The 25,103-nt window shown below is 34.1% G+C and overlaps 1 protein-coding gene across 13 annotated transcripts in view; it reads left to right on the top strand.

Annotated features, from left to right (window-relative positions):
* PPFIA2 (PTPRF interacting protein alpha 2) overlaps positions 1-25,103 on the top strand; it is a 505,851-nt gene that overhangs the window by 381,768 nt on the left and 98,980 nt on the right. For all 13 annotated transcript variants that reach the window (XM_066368469.1, XM_066368476.1, XM_066368471.1 and 10 more), the window contains 3 exons: positions 12,711-12,932; positions 21,406-21,552; positions 22,573-22,707. In XM_066368469.1, the coding sequence (XP_066224566.1) occupies positions 12,711-12,932; positions 21,406-21,552; positions 22,573-22,707 (504 nt within the window). The remainder of the gene's footprint in view (positions 1-12,710; positions 12,933-21,405; positions 21,553-22,572; positions 22,708-25,103) is intronic.

The raw sequence follows: 25,103 nt of genomic DNA on the forward strand, positions 1-25,103 counted from the left end.
AATTTATTTCTTCTCATTTTTCAGAAATAAGAGATAGTCTTTTAATTTGAAGCATTAAATATTTATTTTTAAAAATAATTAGTTAATACTGGAATAAAGAATATTAAATGTGGGGTCTATTTTCATATCTTCTATTACATCCACTTCATCAGTCATTTTATTATTTTAAATTCTTTCCCTTTTTATGCCAGACACTTTTTCAGGTTTGATGATTTAAAAATTAGATACAATGTTTAGAGAAGTATCTGCACAATATATCTCTATGACTCTTTAGTCCAACTAAGCATTACAGTTGCTTAAAGAGTAAAATCAAGTGTATATCTGGACCTCATCCATGGATAAGGTTTACAGTAGGATACTTTCTATAGTGTATTCAGCTCTGCCAAGGATTTTAATGTGTCATGGCTAAGAATACTAATGTAGAGTACAAATATGATTTTTGCTTTCTTCTAGGCTTTAGGTTTGCAGGGATTGTAAACAGATGGTTTATATATGATGAAACAGATTTAAGTCAATGTGGAATTAAAAATAACAGCTGTGAATTCTGTACTAGAGAATCTCAAATCAATGATAAAATGCAGTTATTTATTGGACAAGATTTGAAATCTGAGGTCAGGTCTGATATTTGAAGCTGTAAAGCAATATGGAGATCAACAAATACAGTGTAGGTAGACCCAAAATGCCCAAAAGTCTTAGCGTTGAAGCCTTTGGACTATCCAGTACTGAATATTATAAACCTTATTTATTCTGTTAATTGTTAGGCTGCTTGAGTTAGTTTATTCTTTTTTCTACATTATGTTACTTTCAGGCAGGATTTTTATATTCTAAGCATCCAACCTAGTATCTGACACATGGTAGAAGCTAAACAGATAGTAGAATTTTGGTGATTAAATGAGTGAATAAATGAAACAATGAATGAGCAAAAAAGAATAAACAAAAGAACAGAGAAAAAGAGAGAAAGGAAAAACTCTTAGTAATGTGACACTGCAATAAGAATGCTTGGGTTCAGATCTTACTTAACCTTATTGTTTTTTAGTAGTGTGTCACTAAGCAACATACTTACACTCTGTTTTTAATTTCCTTTTGTGTATACAGTAGGTTGTTATAATTTCCTTTTGTGTATACAGTAGGTTGTTTAATTTCCTTTTGTGTATATAGTAGGTTGTTATAATGCACTTAGAACAGTGTTAGAATTTAATAAATGTTAACAAAATGGAGTAAATTATGAATACATGTGTGCTGCAAACTGAAAATTTACCAGCTATATATTTTTATGTAAATAAGTATCCAAAAAATGTTAGCTATTATTATTACTTGGCATTATTCTAATGAAAGATACAGTCTGATTTGGGGATTTGGAAGTAAATTCAAATTTAAGGATTTGAAGCAAAATGAGGAGTATAATGATATTTTGGAATGAGAGGAAATATCTGTTAGAAGATAACTCTAAATCTTCCAAACTGACTCCCTGGGTCAATGCCTAGTCTAAGACTTACTCATATATTTACAAATAGACTTTATTGTTTACCTATAGGATTCCTAATTGATTTGGCCCTTGACTCTATATGTATATTTCTTTTACCTTAATACATTGCTGATGCTCATGAAATTTAGAATGAACTATCAGCTCTAGTATTTCATTTTTCTTATTAGTACTATGCCTACAAATACTTCCCCTTTCTTGATTTGTGTTCATTTTTTCAGTTCTACATTTTTTAGTATATACTTCTCTTTTCCTCACAAAATAAAATATGTTTTTTAAGCTTTTCATTTTACCAGTTCTTTTGAATCTTCTGCAGAGTTATTAGTGCTAGATTACTTATGTTAATGATTGCAAATCTTACTATAAGATTTTTAACTAAACCATTAACAATTCATTTCTAACCATAAAAATTTATAAAACTGTTTTAAAAATAGAATAGAACTGCTCAGTGTTTACCCCTTAAATGCTGATAAGTTTTAAGTATACCTGTGCCTTTAATTTTTGAATTTAATGAATAGTAAGACAAATTCTTAATTTTTACTCTTTGGCCCCACCTTTTCCTATTTTCTTAGAAAGATTAATAAACCATGTACAATAAGATGCATAGGACAAAAATGTATCTGTTTAAAATTCATTGGGAGAAAATCAAAGGCTGATGGTTTAGATATGAAAAACATGGGAAGAGGGGTGACAAAATATATGAATCAAGGTTACAAATATGTTCATAATAAAGATGAAATTATCAGCTGTCGTGATAACGATAGTTAACAATACGGTATTATATATTTGAAAATTGCTAAGAAAGTAGATTTAAATGTTTTCTTACAAAAAATGATATCTATATAAGTAATGGATGTATTAAACCTTTTGGTAATAATTTCACAATATATACATATATAAAATCATCATGTTGTACATCTTAAACATACAGTGTTATAAGTCAATTATATCTCAACAAATCTGGGGGAGAGGAAATTGTCAGCTGCCAATTATAATAGCTCTTTGGGGCCAAGTAGTGGGTGGGCTTAATCAAATAGTCATTCTGCATAGTAGTGTTTATCTAATTCTAAAAACTTATAATTAATTAGCACCTAAATCCTCTGGAAAACCTTGTCAAGAAATATCTATCCAAAGGGATATTTATTTTTAAGTTATAGTAATATAGCAATTTAAATGCCCTCTGTTTTGTACATTCAACAGGAGTTATTTTACCACATAAAAGAAAGGTGAAAATTATTAATTATTATGTTTAATAAACTACTATTCTTTGGCAGAGTAAAAGAGCAATGAATAGCCACTACTGTATACTCAAAACAAGTAATAACCATTAAAGCAAAACACCATAAAATTCAGAAAGAAAATTATTTTGTTAGTACTAAAACTACAAGTAGGATAAAAATATTAATGGAGGTCATTTTGTTTTAAAGTTATCAAATAAAAAAGAGAGACCTATTTCTATTGTTTATTGTTTACTTGGTAGAAAATGGAAGAACATGTTTCAATTCCTGGCTCTATCTAATGAGAAGCCAGCATGACCGAAGTGGAGAGATTTCTGGGACTTCAATCACTCTAATTGGTCTTATTTGCAGGGTTATATATTTCTATCATATTACTTGTTAAAATGTGTATTTATAATAATGGTTTCCTACATATACTTTAGATTTTTCTACTCTAAAGATAATTCATCTATAAAGTGCTTTTAAAACATGAAAGAAAAGTCTTAAGTTCTCTTTTGTATTTGCTTATTCTTAAAATATTTTTATAAACTTTATATAATAACAGCTAAATATATTGTCACTATATTTAACATCTCTTTGATTCCTTACTCTTTCTTCCTAAAACTCATCTCACTCATTAATGAAAACAATCATTTATTTATTCACCCATTCATTTATATATACATACATATATAGAATATATATATACATATTCTATATATATATATAATGTGTGTGTGTGTGTATAAAATACTTTAGTCACTAGAGACAGAGAAGTAATCAAAATATTTATTCATTCAATAAAATTTTATTGCCTAACCACCATATTCCAGGCATCATTCTAGGTGTCTGAAACACACCTGTGATATCCCTAAACAACATACCTGCAGGACCTTTCCCTTTTGAAGTTTATAATGTAGCAAACTGGAGGAGATTAGCAGACAGTAAACAAATATAAGTCAGTAAATTATCTGTGTGTTAGAAGATGATAAATGCTCTTGACAAAAAAAAAAAAAAAACCACACACACACACACACAAAAATAACAGAGAAACACAAGAGGATCAGGAGTTCTGGGGAAATGGAGGGTGGGAATAGTTTGCATTTTTAGATAAGGTGGTCAGGGTAGATCTCACTGAAATAACAGTTAGCCAGGTGTGGATTACTAGGGAAGAGTCCTTGGGCAGAAGAAAAAACTAAAGCAATGGCAGTAACTTTGGAAAGTGATTGACATTAGAGGAGTGTGAGATTGCCAGTGTGGCTGTAGCAAGAGAGCAAGTGGAAGAATAGTAGGAAATCGATCAAGAGGTAAGGGTATGGGGCATGATAGGGGTATAGGGAGGGGAAACGGGGATAGGAGACTGCGGTTATTGTTCATCGTAGGATCTTTGCTTTTATACTGAGTAGAATGGAAAACCACTGCAGTGTTCTGAGCAGAGCAGTGACTTGATCTAACTACAGTGTAACATAATCACCATGGATTATTCTGGCTATTTTAAGAATAATCATAAGAGAACAAGGTGAAAAGCAAAAAGACCAGTTGGAAATTTGTTACAGTAATTCGAGCAAGAGTAGATGTCCCAGATGCGGGTTTCTTATGTAAATTTAAATAGCAATAAATAATACCTCTACCCTTTTAATTGAAGGCAAAAAATATTGATGTCTTTCATGAGTACATTTTTTTGGTTACATGTCTCTTCTGTTCCATTAAAAGAATATGACCATTTCTCACACTGTTCACTGCTAGCACCCTGGTCCAAGCCAGCATTATCATCTAGCTGGATTATTAAGCCTCATAATAAAATTGTCAATTTTATTCTTAACCCTTGCCATCTGTTATAAGAAGATGGAAGGATTCATTAAAAATTTACGATCATACTACTTCTCTGTTCAACACCTTCTTATAGTTCCCATCTCACCCAGAGAAAAAGTTAAGGTTTTACATGATCTCACCAACCCACTTGATCTGCCCATCTATTCCCTATTTCTACTCCCATATTCTTGCTGTATGTAGCTTATTCCACTCTAGCTACACTGGTATTTTTAAAAGTCCTAAACCCATGGTGAATCCCAACCTTTGATTTTTCTATTTCCTCTGCCAGATAAACATTTGATTCTGCTCTTAATCTTGGCTCAATGTTTTCTTTGCATAATCCATTCCTCTAGTAAAAAACTGACCCAAATACTGCGTGTGTGTGTGTGTGTTTAATTAATTTATTTGTGGTTTTTTGGTGGCAGAGACAGAGAGAGAGAGAGAGAGAGAGAGAGGGAGGGAGGGACAGAGGGACAGATAGGGATAGATAGACAGGAAAGGAGAAATAAAAAGCATCAATTCTTCATTGCAGCACCTTAGTTGTTCATTGATTGCTTTCTCATATGTGCCTGGATGGGGGGGGCGGCTACAGCAGAGCGAGTGACCCCTTGCTCAAGCCAGCAACCTTGGGTTCAAGCTGATGAGCTGTGCTCAAACCAGATGAGCCCGCGCTCAAGCCAGCAGCCTCAGGGTTTTGAACCTGGGTCCTCTATGTCCTAGTCTGATGCTCTATCCACTGCGCCAGTGCCTGGTCAGGCTGCAGGTTATATCTTGTACTGAAAACCTTTTGATTGTTCATCTGAAATTTGAATAAAATGGGACATTCTTTGTTATTTTTGTGACTGAAGCTGTGGGGAAAAGGGAAGGGAATATGGATATTGATCGAGCAAACTTGCCCACCACTGGGAGTTTAAAAGGCTTTGCATAGACTACCAGGATTATGAGGAAAAATGGACAGTTTGCGAGCAGATTTTTATGTTATTTTCCTGTTCAAAACCTTTGATGACTTTCTGTCATTCTATTTAGTGCACAAAGTTCATTCATTTTCACATGAAAAGCTAAGGCCATCTTAATCTATGCTCTCCCCCTCCCCACTCAAGTCTCATATCTTCCCATTTCCCCAAAGCACATATCATATCTTACATTCTGCACACAGGATAACTTGTAATTCCTATGCAAAACAATGCCTCCCTGCCTTTGCTCATGCTGTTTCTTCTTCCTGGAGTAACTATTCCCTCCCTTATTCTTATTTTACTGGAGATACAGTACATAGTATTCATATTTCAAGAATATGCATCTTCTCTCTGCTCCCATCACAAATAGATAAGCCACACATAACTTCAGGATAACATTGCATCCAAATGCATACTAGCTGCTCATCTGTGTGCCACTCCTCTACTTGCTAAGAATTTCCATGATGCCAGGAATGTATCATCACATTTTAAAAAAATACTAGAACTTAATACCTTTTACCTGGCACATAGTAGGTACTCAATAAGCACTTCTTTAATGAATCAAAATATATATATTTAAAATTTTAACATCTGGGCCTTTGTTGCACTTAAAATTAATAATCAAAGCACATACTTTTACTACTAAAATAAAATTGAAAGTCTTTATAACCTGTGTGAAAACTTAATTTCTTGACAACATGAAAAGCACAAACCAGAAAAAAATATTTGATAAACTGGACTTCATCAAATTAAAAACACTTACATTTCAAGCAATATCATCAAGAAAGTGAAAAGATAATTCACAGACTGAGAAGAACTGTTTTGAAGTCATATATCTGATAAAGAGGAATGTATCCAAAATATATATGAAATAATTATAACTCAATAATAAAAAGACAAATAACCCAATTAGTAAATGGGCAAAGAATTTGAATGAACATTTTCCCAAAGAAGATATATAAATGGCCAATAGGCACATGAAACAATGTATAACATCATTAATCATTAGGATATGCAAATAAAACCGGAAGGAGAGCCCTTTTCCCTCTCACACTGGTGGCAGCTCAGGTCCTGCTGGCTCGGAACCATGTACACCTGCAGTAGTAGGCTCAAAGCTTGGCACATCGCTGCCTCCCACCCCACCCAGCCCTGGACCCCTCTAGACTGCACCAGGAGCTGGACCCACTGCAAGGCCCCAGGCTGGGTTTGGAGGCAAGCCCTTCATGGGAGAGCCGGTAGAATACAGATGCATTCACCTTGAAAGCACCAAATGAAAACCAAAAAAATCAGATTAAAAAAAAAAAAACATTGTTGAGAAAGTGCTAGAAAACCAGAAGCAGTGGAAGGAGCAAGGTTGAGCAAAGCCAGTTAACCTGGTACCAAAGTGGATGGGTGGGAGCCAACCCATGGTTGAAGTCAGGCAGAAACAGTAACTACTTGATGCACTCTAAAAACCTCAAAAGCTCAAAAGAGAATATGCTATAAGAATTGGATAGGAGCCTGACCAGGCAGTGGCACAGTGGACAGAGCATTGGAGTGGAATGTGGAAGACCCAGGTTCGAAACCACAAGGTTGCTGGCTTGCTGGCTTGAGTGTGGGCTCATCTGGCTTGAGCGCAGGGTCGCTGGCTTGAAGCCTAAGGTTGCTGGCTTAAGCCCAAGGTCACTGGCTTGAGCAAGGGGTTAACGCTCTGCTGTAGCCCCCCCCATTAAGGCACATATGAGAAAGCAGTCAATGAACACCTAAGGTGCTGCAATGAAAAATGGTGCTTCTCATCTCTCTCCTTTCCCTTTCTGTCCCTCTCTCTGTCTTTATTTCTGCACACGCGCGCGCACACACACACACACACACACACACACACACACACAAAGCTTACATTTAAAAACTGAAAAACTGAAGGCAATTCAGAGAGAAGAGCAAAAAGCTAGAGGAAAACAAAACCTCAATAAAACCTTGGAAGAAAAGTACCGTATTCAGCGTTGGGAATACAAAACTGCCAAGTTCTTGAGCAGACTGGAGACAGAGCTGCCTAACAAAGTACCTGTCAAATTGCTGTCCATGACCCACGGTCTTCAACTTGGGTCAGAAGCCAGGCTTATAAGGATTTTCTACAAGAAGGAAAACATTGAAAAATGCAAATGCTGAAGGAAGAAACAACATCTGAATAGTGTGAATTACTGAAAGTTAAGCAATAGCAACAGGAGGAAGAAAGAACTCAAACCCATCAGGCTGTCTTGGAAAGCTCCAAAGTAAAAGTCAACCTGGTGGCCTTGACCACTGTGGAAGCTATTGGAATACAAATAGTGGTAATCCTGGGAAATATGGGGAACATTGATCTGCCTTTGTCCACTCACCTTGAAAAACTTCATGAGATGCTTTTTTTAAAAGAAACTTTGCTCATCCTCACTGCTTTTATCTTGACTTCCATGGCCCACCACACAGCTAAGCAGCCAGGGATGACAGGCTTTCCCTGTCATCATTTATGCATGTTTGCAGGAGCTGATTACTGAACTTGTATTCATTCTCTACTGCCAGTGAAATGTCACAGTATTTTTCTAATTGGTTTGCCTCTATTGGAAGTGTAATGACAGCAATTTTATTAAGATAGAAAACAAAGGAACCATTTGATGCTTTTGGGTGAGTGAGAGTTATGGGTGCTGTATGCTTGTCTCACTAAGGAGCCAATTCTAAGATCAGCTTTGGCAAGCCTTTGGTATCATTTTAGATTTTAATCCTTATTTCCCTAATCCAGTGTACACACATGAACAAATAAAAAACGTAAAACTTGTATACTCCTTAAAACAAATGTATAAATAAATTTTGAGCTATCTTTGCAAAAAAAAAAAAAGAAAAGAAAAGAAAAAGAAAATACTACTTTATACCCAGTAGAATGGCTATAATGATAATAACAAGTTTTGGTTATTAAAAGTCTACTAAAAGAGGATGTGAGGGCAATCTGGCTGCGATATCTGTCACCTCATTGATCGCCAGGGTTGATTAGGCTGATCTGGCTGGCTAGGCGGGTGTCCCCTTCCTCCCTCATCGCTCTAGGTGCGTCCTTCCCCAAGCTGCACGCTAGGTCGAAGAGGACTACCTTCCCCGATAGAGGAGAGGACCGTTCTTCGGTCAAGGGTACACAAGTAGCTGCGCTCCCCTGCTAGAACCTCCAAACAAGTCTCAAGCTCCATTTGCAGGAGAAAGTAAGGTAGTCAAGCTTCCAAGACTCCAGACACATCCAAATGAGGCGCTGCATGTGGCAGTCTGCCTTTTAAAAAAAAAAAGTCTACTAAAAGATAATAACAAGTTTTGGTGAGGATGTGTAAAAGTGGCACTCTCATCATTGCTGGCAGGAATGTAACTTGGGAAACCACTTTGGGAAACAGCTCTTCAAAATGTTAAACTTAGAAATACCATCTAGTCCAGCAATTTTACTCCTAGAACTCTAACCAAGAGAATTGAAAATATATATCCACACAAAGACTTGTGCACAAATGTTCATAGCAGCATAATTTATAGTAGTCAAAAAAATGAAGGTAATCTAAATGTCCATTACCTGAGAAATATATAAATAACATGTAGTATAGTCACATGATATAATTTTATTCATCCATAAAAGAAATAATATATTGATTAGATGCTACAACATAAATGAATCTCAAAAAATGTGTGTACAGTGAATCAAGTCAGTCACAAAAGACTATCTATCCTATGATTCTATTTATGTGAAAGGTACCCAATAGGCAAATCTATAGTGATAGAAAGTAGATTAGAGGTTGTTAGGGGTGGGGATCAGCTATGAGGGACTACTAATGGGTATGATGTTTCTATTGCGGTGATAGAAATGTCCTCAGTAGTTGCATAACTCTTTAAGCATACTAAGCACCATTGACATTTACATTTTAAATGGGTGAATTTTAAGGTATATAAATTCTACCTCAATAAAACCATTTTAGATAAACACTGGGCTTTCCTCAGTCATTTGTCATGTAAGTTCAAGTGTCACAATTTATTTTTAAGTTAATTCCACATAACAATGACCTGGAACAAAAGTTTTATATTCTTTTTCTAAGATAAAAGTAAGTTTTTTGATGCTTCTCATCTCTGTTCCTGTCTGTCTGTCCCTATCCCTCTCTCTGACTCTCTTTCTGTAAAAAAATAAATAAATAAAATAAAATAAATAAGTTTTTTATGGTCTTTCTACTCTGAAATTATGAAAACATATTAAGCTCACCATGCAATGTATTTAAGTTAATTTGAACAGATGAAATATTACACATTTTAAACATAAAAGATTCATAAAAACTTTAAAAAAAATTGAGTTTGCAAATTTTCTCATGAATAGTCCCAAATTTCCAAGTAGTATAAAACTTATGTAGCACACATCTGTTTCTTAAAGGAATTAAAGAGGTTAACATTTTTAAATGTTTATTTTAGTTGCTTAATTACTGTTTATCTTTGATTAAAATTATTCTAACCTTGAGCCTCCTAAAAATACACAATTTTTAAATAAGATTTTAATGGACCTCAGGTGCACTGAATTAAAATAATCAATTTTTCTAATTAGAAAATTAACATTCAGTTGCATGCAACAAATATTTGTTGAATATGTACATATGTGTGTATACATATGTATGTATATTCATACAAGCACACACACACACTATATTCTTGGTAATTGTTTATACCACACAGCATGTAAACTTTATCATGTTGACTTATATGTTCTGACTAGAAGCAATATGACAAAGGGTAGATGAATTAAACTAGGAATTCAAAGTTCTGCATTTAATTCAGGTCAGCTCTGTGTGATTACCTGAGACTCAGTTTTTCCAAAATTTTTTAGGGCACTGAAATCCTGAATATAATTTTTCAAAATAAAAATTTGTTTTCTAGTAATTATTGTCATTTCTAAAAATTGCTGTTTTTAGTTGACTACAGAAAGTTCTGAATGTGAAGAGGGAGAAGTTCTAGTAGAGATTAAGCTTGTCTAGTTACCTCTAAGGAATGTACAGAATTAGAAGATGTTTGCTGTCATGACAAAAACCTATAATATTTTGCCTTAATTACCCCAAATTTGGACAAAACTGACTAGAAATTTGCTTTCACCTTTTTTCTTAAACCAGTTCTCAATCGCTGCCTAATCATTAGAAGCTGGCTTTTCTCGGTTCAATGTACAGTTAGTTGTGACCTGCATACAGGTCATTATCAATGTTTTTGAGTTTTATGTCCATAAAAGCTGTCTAAAAGGGTTTATCATTATAATAATTATTATTTGTTTCACAATAATACTGTGCTGCATTGTATGTGGTATTATTGCATGCCCCAGATGAGGGGCATAACTTTGAAAATGTAGTTCCCCTCTGCTAAAACCAATTCCAGGGAAAATTCTCACCTGTGATCCCTAAACTACCAGTAGTCAGCAGAGAAGAGAAGAGAGACGTTGAAGAAGGATCTGGTCAACATGCTGCAGTGTCTTTGCCAATATTCCTATGTAGTTGTAATATCTCTTAAGAATTTAGCAGATAATTAGAGGTTCGGTACCTACAATACAAAAGTTCAGTAATACCTTCAAAGTGTTAGGTCCACAGATGAACTGGCATGTTTAGGTACTACCCTAAGACTGACTCCATCTTTTTCTGCTCCTCTTTCTCACTGTATTATGACGTTTCTGCTCTTCTTCCCCATCTTCTGTCTCCTACAGTCAATTGCACTAACATTTTTTCAGTTAAACATTTTATTTAGATAATGTAGATTCACATTCAGTTAGAAAAAATAATATAGAGACATCTTGTGTACACTTAACTCATTCCTAAAAATCACAAGCTGTACAAAATTGCACAATATAAAATACAGTACAGGGTTTATGAAGGAAAGGGGTTTGTAGCATACACTAAAAACTTCATCAGTGACCTGACCTGTGGTGACGCAGTGGATAAATCCTCAACCTGGGATGCTGAGGTCACTGGTTTGAAACCCTGGGCTTGTCTGGTCAAGGCACATGTGACAAAGAACCAATGAACAACAGAAATGAAGCAACTATGAGTTGATACTTCTCTCTACCCCCACCCTCTTCTCTCTCTGTAAAATCAATAAATAATCTCTTTTAAAAAAACTTCATCAATGACATAAAAATATAAAATTAATAAAAATGGTAAAACAGTTTTACATGTTATATGGTCAAAATAGCATAAACACTATGATAAATGTAATTTTTTACTTTGAAAAAGACCTGAAGTTTGCTTATGGAATGGCTGTCAGAAAGGATATAGCTATGAGTGATTATGAAGTGGTGGAAGGAGGGGAATCGGAAATCAAACAGAGTTATGACAGATGTTGATATTTTGTCTCAAAGCACACAATGACCTGAGATCAATGTTAGATGTTTGGGGAATTTGCATTTTGTGTTTTCCTAAATGGCGTGGTTCAAGTAAGTAGAGTTTTCTGTGTTTAACCAGTGATTTTCAGACATGAAATAACACACAAGAAAATACAAAATTTCTGTATGTTGGAATTGTTTCCTAATATATCTATTATGTTGGAAAAAATTATATTTTTCAAATAAGCATTATAGCAGAATTGATTGTACTTTTTTTGTTTGTTTTTCTTCATTTTGGATTTCAACTTGGTTGTGCCCTTTTTCTTTTAGCACGTATTTCTCCCCAATTGTTGTGCGGTCCTTATCATAAAACTTCTTCGGTGCAGCTAGGCTATCGGGAATGCTTTTGAAGACATGAGTCATCCTGCCCTCTAGGCAGCCCTTTCTGAAAGGAAAAAAATCAGCCTCAAATTTCTTACTTTTTTTCAGCCTCCTTCCCATGGGTTATATGTACTCGTGACTTTTATGTTGATAGCAATATAGAGATCAAGACTTTTCTGTGCTATACCTTTGTTCTAGGTAGGTCACATTCACAGCGAGAACAACCTTCTTCAAAAGATGACATAATAGCTGTCACTTATTTAGTGTTTAGGGTATGCCAGTGGTTTGTTTGAAGGTATGTATAATAAATCCTATATATGATACCTTTCAGTTCACATGCCTCTGTTTGTTTGAAAACTACTGACTTGTCTTTACATTCTGACAACGAAGAGTTTTTTCCAGAAACTCAGATTTCCTGTTAAATTAACTCTCTTAGAGTTCTTTTTTTTTAGTATAAAAGCTGTATCAGTTTTATTTCTTTAAGCCTGTGAATTTTAAATTAAAGAGGAAGAAAATCCTAAGTGCCGTGACTTTTCCTTTTCCTGCAGCGTTTATCCAATGGTTCTATAGACTCAACTGATGAAACTAGTCAGATAGTTGAATTACAAGAATTGCTTGAAAAGCAAAACTATGAAATGGCCCAAATGAAAGACCGTCTAGCAGCTCTTTCCTCCCGAGTGGGAGAGGTGGAACAAGAAGCAGAGACAGCAAGGAAGGATCTCATTAAAACTGAAGAAATGAACACTAAATATCAGAGGGACATCAGAGAGGTAAGTGATGGACAACACTTCCAGTCTTTACTTCCTGAATACTACTTCTGAGATGTTTTTTTTCATACTTTCCACTAGTGGCAAGGCTCTCTATGACTCAAAAGACCATAATTTGGGATGCATTATGCTAGGTATGAAACTTGTTCACTAAGGCAAAAATTGTTTGCTTCATTATCCCTTTAGATATATATGGAAAAAAATTTTGATAACAAGTTTCAGGTATAATCAAAAGTTTATACAGCTTTTAAAGGTTTAAAAAATTTTTTTTGAACTGTTAATTTTAAACACCCTTAAATGTATGTGTAATAAATAGCTTTGCTCTTAGATATGAGACTACTCAAAGACATTATTTAAAATTTTTCTTCTCACATTTTGATTTTGTGCCTATGAATATGAATGTATATATTTGACTAGGAACCTTCCATTTTCTATATATTTAGTTCTTGCTAGACTTAATATCATGTTATTTATTTAAAAATAAAATAGTACAGGGGGTCCTCAGGTTACCACACAATATCATTCCTACGACAGTGACATAACTTGATTTTTGGTCTAAGTTGAAACACACCATAGGCTAGCCTAACACAAATGGAACCCTTGTACTTTTAACAGTCCAAATGGCGTAAATGTACTGGGGATGCCAACTCCCTCACTCACATGCCTTATTACTGCGTATTCCTCCACCACGTGCAACCAAACTAGTGCACCCCTGTAGTCTGTAAGTACGACACTAACAGTGTAAGGCAAAACACTCACCTCTCAATTATTTAATCTTTTATGGGGGTGAGTGTTGTCAACTCGAAACGTCTTATGTTGAGACCGCTGTAACCCAAGAACCCCTGTTCCAGAAAGTGACTACAAAAGATACGATGAGGTCTTTTATTTGTAATATTGTCAAATCATCTTACCAGGTGAAAAGTCTAGAATTTTGCACTTTCTCATTCTATTCAATTAAAAAGAAGATTTTTCTATATTTATGGAAATTTCATTTTGTAGCTTATTGTTTCCAATGTTACATATTCATTTAAATCCTATGTTTTTATCCTTTTCATATCATTTGTGTATAATTAACTAGTTTGTTATTGGAGTTGTCCCTACTCTATATATCAGTTTTTTTCTTCCCATTTTCTTTTGAGCTCATTTTATCATAGTTTTGTCATCACAGTCTCACCAAAACTGTTCTTATCTAAGTTGTCATTGACGTCCATGTTGCTGAAGCTAGGATTCATTCTCAGTTCTCTTAAGTACTTGATCCAGTTATCACTCCCTGGAGGACTTTTTCACTTGGCTAATAGCACACTACACTCTTTCAATTCCCCCCAGCTGGCTTACTATTCCCATTTCAGCCTCCGTTACTGGCTCAGCTTACTCTCCCCCTGCTGCCTGTCTTTGAGTGCCTTTCTATCTCAGTCTGTGTTTACTCCCTCAATAAGTTCATGGAGTCTCATGGCTCCAAAAACCACCCCTTAACTCATAATTCTCAATTTATATCTCCAGATGTTTGTATCTAAATCTCCAATGGGTATCTCAAAATTAGATTCGCCAAGATTACTTTCCTGATATTCTCCCAGGAAGCCAGACTTACTTGAAGTCTTACACATCTCAGTTTATGTCAACTGATCATTGTTGCTCAGACCAAAAACATTGGAGCTATCCTTGGTTTCTTCTCTTCCCCATGCTCTGCATTTGATTCAGTCATAAATCCTATTACTTCCAACTTCAGTATAGCTCCATAATGCGAACTATTCTCACAATTTCCGTGGCTCTTCCTTAGTCTACAGAAGCATCTTTTAGGGCAGTGGTCCCCAACCTTTTTTGGGCCATGGACCCGTTTAGTGTCAGAAAATATTTTCATGGACCGGCCTTTAGGGTGGGACAGATAAATTTATCATGTGACCAAGACAAGCATCAAGAGTGAGTCTTAGATGGATGTAACAGAGGGAATCTGATCATTTTTTAAAAATAAAACATCGTTTAGACTTAAATATAAATAAAACAGAAATAATGTAAGTTATTTATTTTTTCTCTGCAGACTGGTACCAAATGGCCCACGGACCAGTACCAGTCTGTGGCCTGGGGGTTGGGAACCATTGTCTTAGGGGATTATAATAATAGCTTCTGTTCAACACAGCAGCCAATTTAAATCAGCTCAAGTCATGTTTTTACTTTAAACTCTTCAGTGACTACCTATCCTACTTAAATTAAAATCAAAGTTCTTGAAATGACCTATAAGCCATGTACTATCTCCTTTACTATCCTACTAACCTCTTAGAACTCCTCTTCAAGACTTTCATGTTATCCCACTCTGTTCAGTTAAGGTGGCCTCTTAAACAACCTCGGTCAATTCTATTACATTTTTTTTTTACTCAGATGTTTTCTCAGGAACATGTACTTTCACACATGTACAGCTTCACTCTTCTCTCATTCTTTAGTCTCATAGCACTTACTGCCACCTAAAACAATACATATTTCACTGACTTATTTGTTTACCATTTGCTTCCTTCTCCAAGTCTACATAAAAATTATAAGGGCTGGATTTTTTGTTTGTTTGTTTGTTTTGCCTTGTCTTGTTTACTGATCTATTTAAATCACCCTTATAACCATTGAGCATAAGATAGACACTCAAAAAATCTTTGTAGAGAACATGAATATTTATAGATGTTTGATGTAAACATCAAAAGGCATGGATGGGATGAGACTCTGCCCTAACACAATGTCTAATCTCTCAGGGAAAGATACATGATTCATGTAGTGGTAGCGCACTGTCCTGACAAAGATCCTGTGCTCCTACACCCTTATTTGAATCAACAATTTATAGATATGTCTCTCGTCTTCACTGTTCCTCACAACCCAAACTCAGAAAACTCACAAAGTAAATGAACTTAACCTCTCTTCTATAGCACAAGTAAGTAATACTGAGATTTCTGGCAGTAAACCATCAGGGCCATATATATATATTTTTTACCTTTTGTTCACTATGTATTTCTTTATTCTATTAGTCATAGATATTTAGCTGTTTTCCTATCATTTGACATACATCCTTTTTATTCTTGTTTATTTTATCCAGTGTCACAGATGGAGCCCAGTGTCTCTAGCTCCCTCTTTCTTATTGCCAACATAAAAATAATTCTTTGATTTTAATGGTATTTAGATGTAGGTGATAAAAAATTTCAATTTTCTGATGCCAGGTGTTCTTTTATTAGGAATCCCTTCTAATGGGTAAGGTATTCTGACTTCACATAAATTCTTTTCAAATATAACCATTTTTATTGGCTCTATAATTTCTATGTAGTTGTACTTTAGAAGAGCTTTCCTGAGAAAGGAATACCTCTCACCATTCATCTTTGAAGGGAGGTTGCAAACACCATGCCTTCAGAACCAGGCAGGCAGTATTCATGTATAACATGCAGGTGTGGGGTAGTAGAGAATGATAGAGTTAATGTAACTGGACAAAGTGCCTATACTCGGCCTGCCTTTCTGAGTACAGTGTGTGTGTGTGTGTGTGTGTGTGTGTGTGTGTGTGTGTGTGTGTGTGTTAAAAACACTATGATGGTCAAATAAAATATTTTCAAAAAGATTCAGGTTGCAGGCCATATACTCCTTGTTTCCTGCTAGGAATTTTTGAGGACCAACCATGAAAACTATTCTTGGTGCATTATATCTAATTTCTCTTATTCCTTACAACTATTCTACAGAGTGAGTACCTGTCATTATCCCTATTTTTTTCAGGTGGAGAATCTCAGGTGAGGTAAAGTGACTTGTCCAAGGCCTATACACTGCCCTCTCACCCCACCCTCTCAGGCCCAGCACCGGGAAGACACAGGACAAGCTAGACTTCGAAACCTTACCTCCTTCCACTTTGAGCAGCTTCTGAAATCAGTGAGATGCAGTCATTACTTCAGTGATAGAAACTATTATAAACATACAGCTGTAATATAACTGCCCCTCAATTAATAATCAATCTTTTGATGGTTTTTCTCAATAAGCAAGAAGATATCAAAATTGCATACTTTAAAATTTAAAGTATTATTTACTCACACTCAAAGACCCAGGCTTAGCATTTACTTTCTTGAATGTTAATGTATTCTTGGGCTGTAATCACACAAAATATATTAGATTACAATTATTTTAGTAGAAAAAAATTAAGATGATTTTTTTTGTTTCCCCTATCACATTACCAGTGCAATATGATTGAATAAGCAATAAATATTTTTTGATGTAAGAAAAATATAGAATAAGAAAACTATAGCCATATAATTAAAAACTGAAATGTATTTTTGTTTGTACATGAAAACAGTCTAATATATCTAAAATTAATTATGTAAGTATGTTTCATTAATGATTTCAAATTATATTTTTTAATTATTCTTTTTTTGTGTGTGACAGAGACAGAGACAGAGAGAGGGACAGACAAGGACAGATAGACAGGAAAGGAGAGAGATGAGAAGAATCCATTTTTCATTGCATCACCTTCATTGATTGCTTTCTCATATACACCTTGACCAGGGGACTACTACAGAGTGAATGCCCCATTGCTCAGGCCAGTGATCTTGGGCTCAAGCCTGAGACTTTGGTCTCAAGCCAATGACCATGGGGTCATGTCTAGGATCCCATGCTCAAGTCAGGGACCCTGTGCTCAAGCTGGATGAGCCCGTGCTCAAGCCAATGACCTTGAGGTTTTGAACCTGGGTCCTCTGAGTCCCAGTCCAATGTTCTATCCACTGTGCCACCATTTAGTCAGGCTGTAATTATTCTTTGTCAAGAAATAAGCCTATTTGAAATTTATTTTTATTTAAAGTTATATTTTAGTTGCCCCGTAAATTGATTTTGAAGTCTTAGAGTGGGGGTCTGAATTAAATCTAGGCATAATACATATATTAGAAAACATAGACTAACCTAGTACTTAGTGTTGGGGAGGTGTATATAAGAGCAGCTGTTACTGGATACCTTCAGGTTTTTGATCCAAAAATGCAGTCAAATAGTTCAGGTAGAACCTTTTTTTTCCTGCAATATTTGATAAGGAAATGTTCAGAACAAATACAGAATCTAACATGTAAAAAGTAGGGGAATTATCCATTAAAATCTTAGTCAAAAGTAAAAAACAAAGACAAACAAAAGTAAACATAGACAACGTCATAACAAAAGTTTATCTCTCCCCATTTTAATCAAGAAGCCTACTAATCAGGCATTAGATATAATATCTCATTAGATATGTAGCTATGCAAAAATTAGAATTTCCTGTGAAATATTTAAATTATATTTTGTTTTATAAATGAAACCATCTTATCTTTTCAACTTCCTATTAAAAAGCTTTTCAAAGATTTGTAAGTGATTAAATAAATTTTGACTTTTATCTAAAATGTGGAGTTATATTATTATTCACTTTAGGAGATATACAGAGTTATATTTATTTTATATAATAAAATTCAGTTTATACATAAACTTCAGGTCAAGAGATAATTAAATCTTTTCTCTGTTTTTTTCCTTTTTTACACAGCAGTTTTCAGGGACAAGAAAAAACTTCTTTTTTTAGAAATTCCAAGTGACACAAGGGAAAAGATATTTTTTTCAACTTGTAAATTCAAAATTTATTTTTGTCAACACAGCCTGCAGTTAAAAATTGAATCTCCCATATGAATCACTGCATCAAAAATTCAATACCAAAGTCGCATACAATCACTCCTGCATTTAATGTATAACACAGAGTCATATTTGCTAATCATAAACATAATATTAATTAATAATAAAAAATAGCTATTATTTATTGAATGTGTTTTCTGCAAGAAACACCATCCAAGAACTTAAACATTACAACAAACATAGGACAATCATCTTATGTGCTAAGTATCAATGTCCCATCCAAAAGAAGTGGAGGGGAGGTTAAGCAACTTTGTATCACTTACATAATGACAGAAATAATATGTATCAAAAACTAGGATTTGGAGCAAGTATGTACTACTGCGGGATTTACCTTTTAAAGAAACATATGTATGCCTTTTACTTAATTTGTTACTATTAAAATTTAATAAAAATGTTATATATACAGACTAGATTCAGAATTTTCTCTTTGAGCTATAAAATAGACAAAATATTGCCAGAGTTCTGTATGAAACTGAAATTAACAGAATGTAACATTAACAATTGAATGCACTCAGAGGGATACTCTCAAATAAATATGCTACCATCCTTAGACTAAAAACATATATAAAATAAAACAAGTCAGAATTTAAAATGAAAGCTTTTTAAGTAGTAACTATAATCTAGGGGTATGTACCTAATATCAAAAAATAAACCTGAATTTATTTTTTTTGCCAAATTGATAGATTAATTAGATTTTACATATTTGAAGTTAATATTAACATAATTAAGACAGTAGTCTTTAATTGGGCCTTGGAGCTCAGTGGATTAGCAACAAAAATGCATTTCACGGGGAAAGGAAGTCCAGAGTGCATTAGTTTCCTGGGGACATGATTTTTCCCAGTACAAAGAGATAGAGAAGTGTCAGGCCATAAAGCTACTTCTTTTCTAGACTTTGTAGCTCAGAGTTTATGTTAAAGATAGAGGTGAACACATAAAGCCAAGTTACAGTAGGATCAGATTGGCATTTAGAGTAGTCTCATGGTCGGTAGGGTGGAGGATTATTAAGTAAGGAAGAAAGACCAATAGCAAGATGACAGGTTAGGCTAGGAAAATGAAAGTTAGGGTGAAGTAGTTTTTGAGAATGATCCTAAATTTCCGTGGAGAGTGGTGTCATTGCATTCTCAAATATGTAATACAAGAAGAAGAGCTGATTTGTGGGTAGGCAGGGTAACTGAAGAAAAACATTGTTAAGTTTCACAGTAGATATATTACTTTTTATTTAATTTTAATATTATATATGCATAATTTTTAAAGCCAAATAATATCCAGAGAGTACAAATATAAATCACAAAAAAAAAACATAGCCCCCCACCTTACTTCACTTACCTGAGAGTCTTAATTTCAATTTTTTTTAGCCATTACTTCTTGTATTTTCTCTTATTTAAACTTAATCTGTGCCCGTGTATTATAAATATATTATATGGAGAATTTAGCTCTCTTATTCTCTTCCTTACTTTCTCTTCCCATCCTTCTGCTATAATTATCTCATAATACATCCATTGTTCACATTAGTATGATTAGGTGAATAATTCCCACAACTGCTCTAAGTAGGGGTTTCCTGTGATAGTATTTCCTTTTGTTGGACATTTTTCTGTTTCTTCTGGATTTTATTAGTTGCCTCATATATTACTTTGCTTACTTATTTTTAAAACTATAGGAAATCTTCCCAGTCACTCCAACAGTTTAGCAAAATTCCATAGTTTAAAATCAGTTATGGCTAATAGACAAGCAGATAATTTATCATTCTTATTTTTATTTTATCTGAATCATTTCTTTTTCTTCTGCCTTCCACCTCTACTCTGAACCAACTTCTTTGTGTACATGGAGTTAAATTTCCACAGGGTGGTGAAAGAGATCTGAAGGACCACCCATTTAGGGGCTTTGGTTTCTTTTGGAATATGGGAAGAAAATTTATCTGTTCTATGGGTGTGCCAGCATTGGCTCTAGATCCTGGAGAATAACAAAGGATTTGGAATGAGTGATTAGTGAATCTGGATAGTAATACATGAAAAACATCAGCGTCTCCTCAATCAATTTCAGGCTCTTTATACCAAGTAGCTCCCCTCATCATTAGGAAACCACACAGGCCCATGAGGCTCTCTTCTCTAGCTAACTTTTGCCAACATGGTCTTGAAAGGTAGGTTACGAACTTACTAATAAATTCCCATGTAATCTTTTAGGAAGATAACCTCCAAATTATTTATGAATTAGATGGTTTGACATTATTAATGCAATAGTTTTACCGCATTTGCACCAATAGTTTTTTTTTCTTTTGCTAGAGTTATGTGTCCATTGAGTTTTTAAAGTACTTTTTAATTTAGAATATATGTAGCAAGGAAAGTGATTAAGTAACAAAGTCAAATGACCAATTTCTTTGTTCATAAGGTTCAAATTTACCTTGTTTGCCTTCTCTTTTAACCGTTGAGTTACTTACTCTTATATGTGAAGATGCAAATCTTTATTTAAAGACTGCTTTGCAATCTTGAACTATAGCAATTATTTCACCAATTTTACTGTATGCAACTCTACCCAAAATTTTACTTATCTCTATTGTGCAGTGAATGAATTTATCTGCCACATCTTCTCTAAGAATGCCAATTCTACAATAAGCAGTTTCAAAATGTACTCTCTTGCATTCTCAGAGAAAGAAAGCTTTTGGTTAACTCAAGATGTAAAAAGAATTTTGACAGATAAATTGGGGAAACTCACATGAAATATTGCATTCTTTCCATAAAAAAAGAAATTAATATTTACTATTTTATTTAAATAATAACACAATACATTAAATGATCTGAGAATCTAGTTTGAATTCTTTTTATTATTTTAATCATAGGCCATGGCCCAGAAGGAAGATATGGAAGAAAGGATCACAACCCTTGAGAAGCGTTACCTCAGTGCTCAGAGAGAATCTACCTCCATACATGACATGAATGATAAGCTAGAAAATGAGTTAGCAAATAAAGAGGCCATCCTACGGCAGGTTCGGTATCTCTACGTTGGTTTTGTTCTGATCCTCGTGCGTGTTCTCACCAGTCTCACAAAACAAGGAGTAAATAAAATACGTTATTTCTTGGCAGTCGAGCATTCTCTGAAATTTAGAGTAGCGTGAACTAAACAGCTGTACTTTTCAGCATGTGATTTAGAAATTTGCCTAACTATTAATAAAAATAATGACTGACATTTACTTTGGATCTTGACATGAACCAGAAATTGTGCTGAACTGTTTACATGTTTTATCTCATTTAAATCTAACCAACACCTATGAAGTAAGCACATTTATTATATTGAAGACAGTAAGGTCCAGAGAATGAACACTTTTCCAGGGTCTCGCCTCTGGTAGTTGCCAGTCTATAATGGAAACCTATGTCCATCCTACTCCAGGGAGGAGTAGGCAAACTGTGGCCCATGTGCCAAAACTAAGGCTCTGTTTTATAAATAAAGTTTTATTGAAGCATAGCCATACCCATTCATTTAATCATTGTCTGTGACTGCTTTTGTGCTGCAACAGCAGAATCAAATGGTTAAAACAGAAACTGTATGATACACAAAGCCTAAAATATTTACCATCTGACCCTTCACAGAAAAAGTTTGCCAACCCCATCCCTAGATATTTACCATCTGACCCGTCAGAGCCTGCACTCTGAATCATTATAATATATACATTACCACTTTCTCTCCAGCTAATACTATGATTAGCAAGATTTTGCTATCATGGTGCATCTGATGTGTTAGTACTGAGTTGTAGTCTATTCATCTAAGTATATATTTACTATTAACTTCTTTTCTTTTTGCTGCCATTGATAAGAGCTTTTCTATTTTTTTAATGTGCTGACTTTTATTAAGGAATACAGCCAAGTAATATATAAAAGCATGAGGACAGTAATCTTTTTGTACGGTAGGTATGGTCATAGTAGCTGGTTTTAAGTCTAGGATAATGGTTGAAATGTTTGCTATCTTAAGTGTGACCCTTTAAGTGTCATTTTTCCCATCCCTATTTCAGATGGAAGAGAAGAACAGACAGTTACAAGAGCGTCTTGAGCTGGCTGAACAAAAGTTGCAGCAGACCATGAGAAAAGCGGAGACTTTACCTGAAGTAGAGGCTGAACTGGCTCAGAGAATCGCAGCCCTGACAAAGGTATTGCAATAAAACAGTTAGTCAGCCTAGATGTACTTACAGAAATGACTAGTGATCAAAATGGAATCTATAAAGATTTTCTTAAGGCTTTATAAAAGTTAAATTCATCTAATCTTTATTATATTGGTTTTTTATTTAGGTAAATTTTTCATATTATACATATATTATTTATGTTGATATAAATGATTAGTATATGGCTTTTAATTCTCATGCCTACTTAAACATTAACAAAAACAAAATTTTACGTTCTTATATTAATTTTCCATGGTGATATTTACACATAAGGATGATCACTTAATATAAATACATCATGATGTTATTTAATATGTATATACATGAATCATAATTTAATAAGCTTAATATAAGTTGATATTTGAAATAGGAAATACCATAAACAGTTGATTTCTTTCTGACTGTAAAAAAATATGTTAGAAGTTAGAAGTTAGATTTGTAGAAGTCTAAAGTCTACAGCCATTAAAGGGTCAGAAACTGGTTATAGTAGATGCAATTTCTTCTTAACCAATTAAAATCCATAATAGCCTAAACAACTTTAAATATAATCTGCCATGTTATAGCAATTAGACTCTACAATTATCTGCATATTTTATACAATTTTGTAAACATTATAATCTTAATGATTCTTACCTTTCACAGTCTAATGGAAAGTGGATTTCTTCAAAGTGTATATACATTTCATTAGAATAAAAGTAACCAGATTTTGTTACTGAAAGCATGCTTGACTTTTAATATCAATTTTAAATGTGCATATATCTTAGATGTTTCACAGTTGTTATCAGGTGCTAAGTTTTTCACTTCACGGCAGTAAGTGGGTGAGTTACTATGTGAACTGAAAGTTACAAATTCTGGTATTAGATTACTATTCAAAACAATGTGGCAATATAAAAGTAAGCACACATACCTGCTTTTCTGAAAAAGTAAATAATTGAAAAGGAACAGTAGACTGATGCCTATTAGTTGAAATACAGAAGTTAATCTGGTAGTAAAAAGGCAAACATTGTTCAATGTATTGCAGGTTTGAAAATATTGTAATAGTTGGTTATCTGTAGAGTATTGGAGTAACTAGATGAATTAAACATTTGTATGATTAGGATAATGTTAGAATCTAGTCTTTTTACGGTCACAGTTCATGCCATAAACTCCTCTGGCAATTCCAGAAGTGTGTGATTTCTAAGATAAAAATAAATTTCTCATTTACTTAGAAAGACATTTTCTAAATTATACAAAATATATAAATATAGTAGTAGTGTTCTCTTTTTTCTTATAAAGATATTTTATATTACTGTATTATAATATAGATTATAATATGTATACCTAGTCTTTTAACCTAAGGAACATGAAAAACAATTTTAAAGAAGTATTTTATTGAATTAAAATTTATTTTAGAAGGAGGTAGGTGGCTAAATAATAAAGATAACTTTTATAAAAGTCCAGTGTAAAATAATTATCAATATTATCCTAAGTAAAATACAGGAAAATCTGGAATCTCTTCCAAAGAAACACAATTTAAAATTCAGCAACTAATTCGCTCAAATTAACCTTTGATGGACTAAAAATAAAACCTAATTTAAAATATAATACCTTACTTTTGAGGCTTTAAATTAAATCACAAGAATTCTTAATTTAGAATACTTTTTAAAAGTGTGAAATTGGGTGTCTCGCCTTTTCTTTTCTTATTTTATCTTCTTGAGCTCTCCTTTTATACATATATTTGCTGCATACCTAAAGTAATTTCTTCAGTTTACTATTACCTAATAATCTATTGCTGCAGGGGTCTTCAAACTTTTTACACAGGGGGCCAGTTCACTGTCCCTCAGACCATTGGAGGGCTGCCAAATACAGTGGTCCTCTCACTGACCACCAATGAAAGAGGTGCCCCTTCCAGAAGTGCAGTGGGGACTGGATAAATGGCCTCAGGGGGCCGCATTGCGGCCTGCGGGCCATAGTTTGGGGACGCCTGATGACCCTTCTGATTTTTTCTCAGTAGTTTGATTTTTCTTTAAAAGTGTAAAAAACATGCCAGAATATACTCCTCCTTCTTACTGGTTTCTTTTTTGGCTGGCTCCATATCGAAAATGATATGCCAGATATACAGTTTTTAGATGATTACTCTATATAATTTATTATAGTGCTCCTCTAGTGCTGAGATTTTATCGTCAAAACACTCCCTCTGCTTGTAACATTTTTATAATATTTGAAGATCAACTTTTTATTTGTCTTCCAAGTGTTATGGCTACAATAACCATACTTTTCTCTTGCCTGCCTTTTGTTCCTTAAGACCTCTGGGAAATGTCTCTACAATCTGCCTTATTTATTTATTGGATTTAATTAATTTTCAGTACCTCACTACTGTTGATCATCATAGTGTTTATCTACAT

Source organism: Saccopteryx leptura, chromosome 2 (assembly GCF_036850995.1).
Source record: "Saccopteryx leptura isolate mSacLep1 chromosome 2, mSacLep1_pri_phased_curated, whole genome shotgun sequence".
Lineage (NCBI taxonomy): Eukaryota > Metazoa > Chordata > Mammalia > Chiroptera > Emballonuridae > Saccopteryx > Saccopteryx leptura.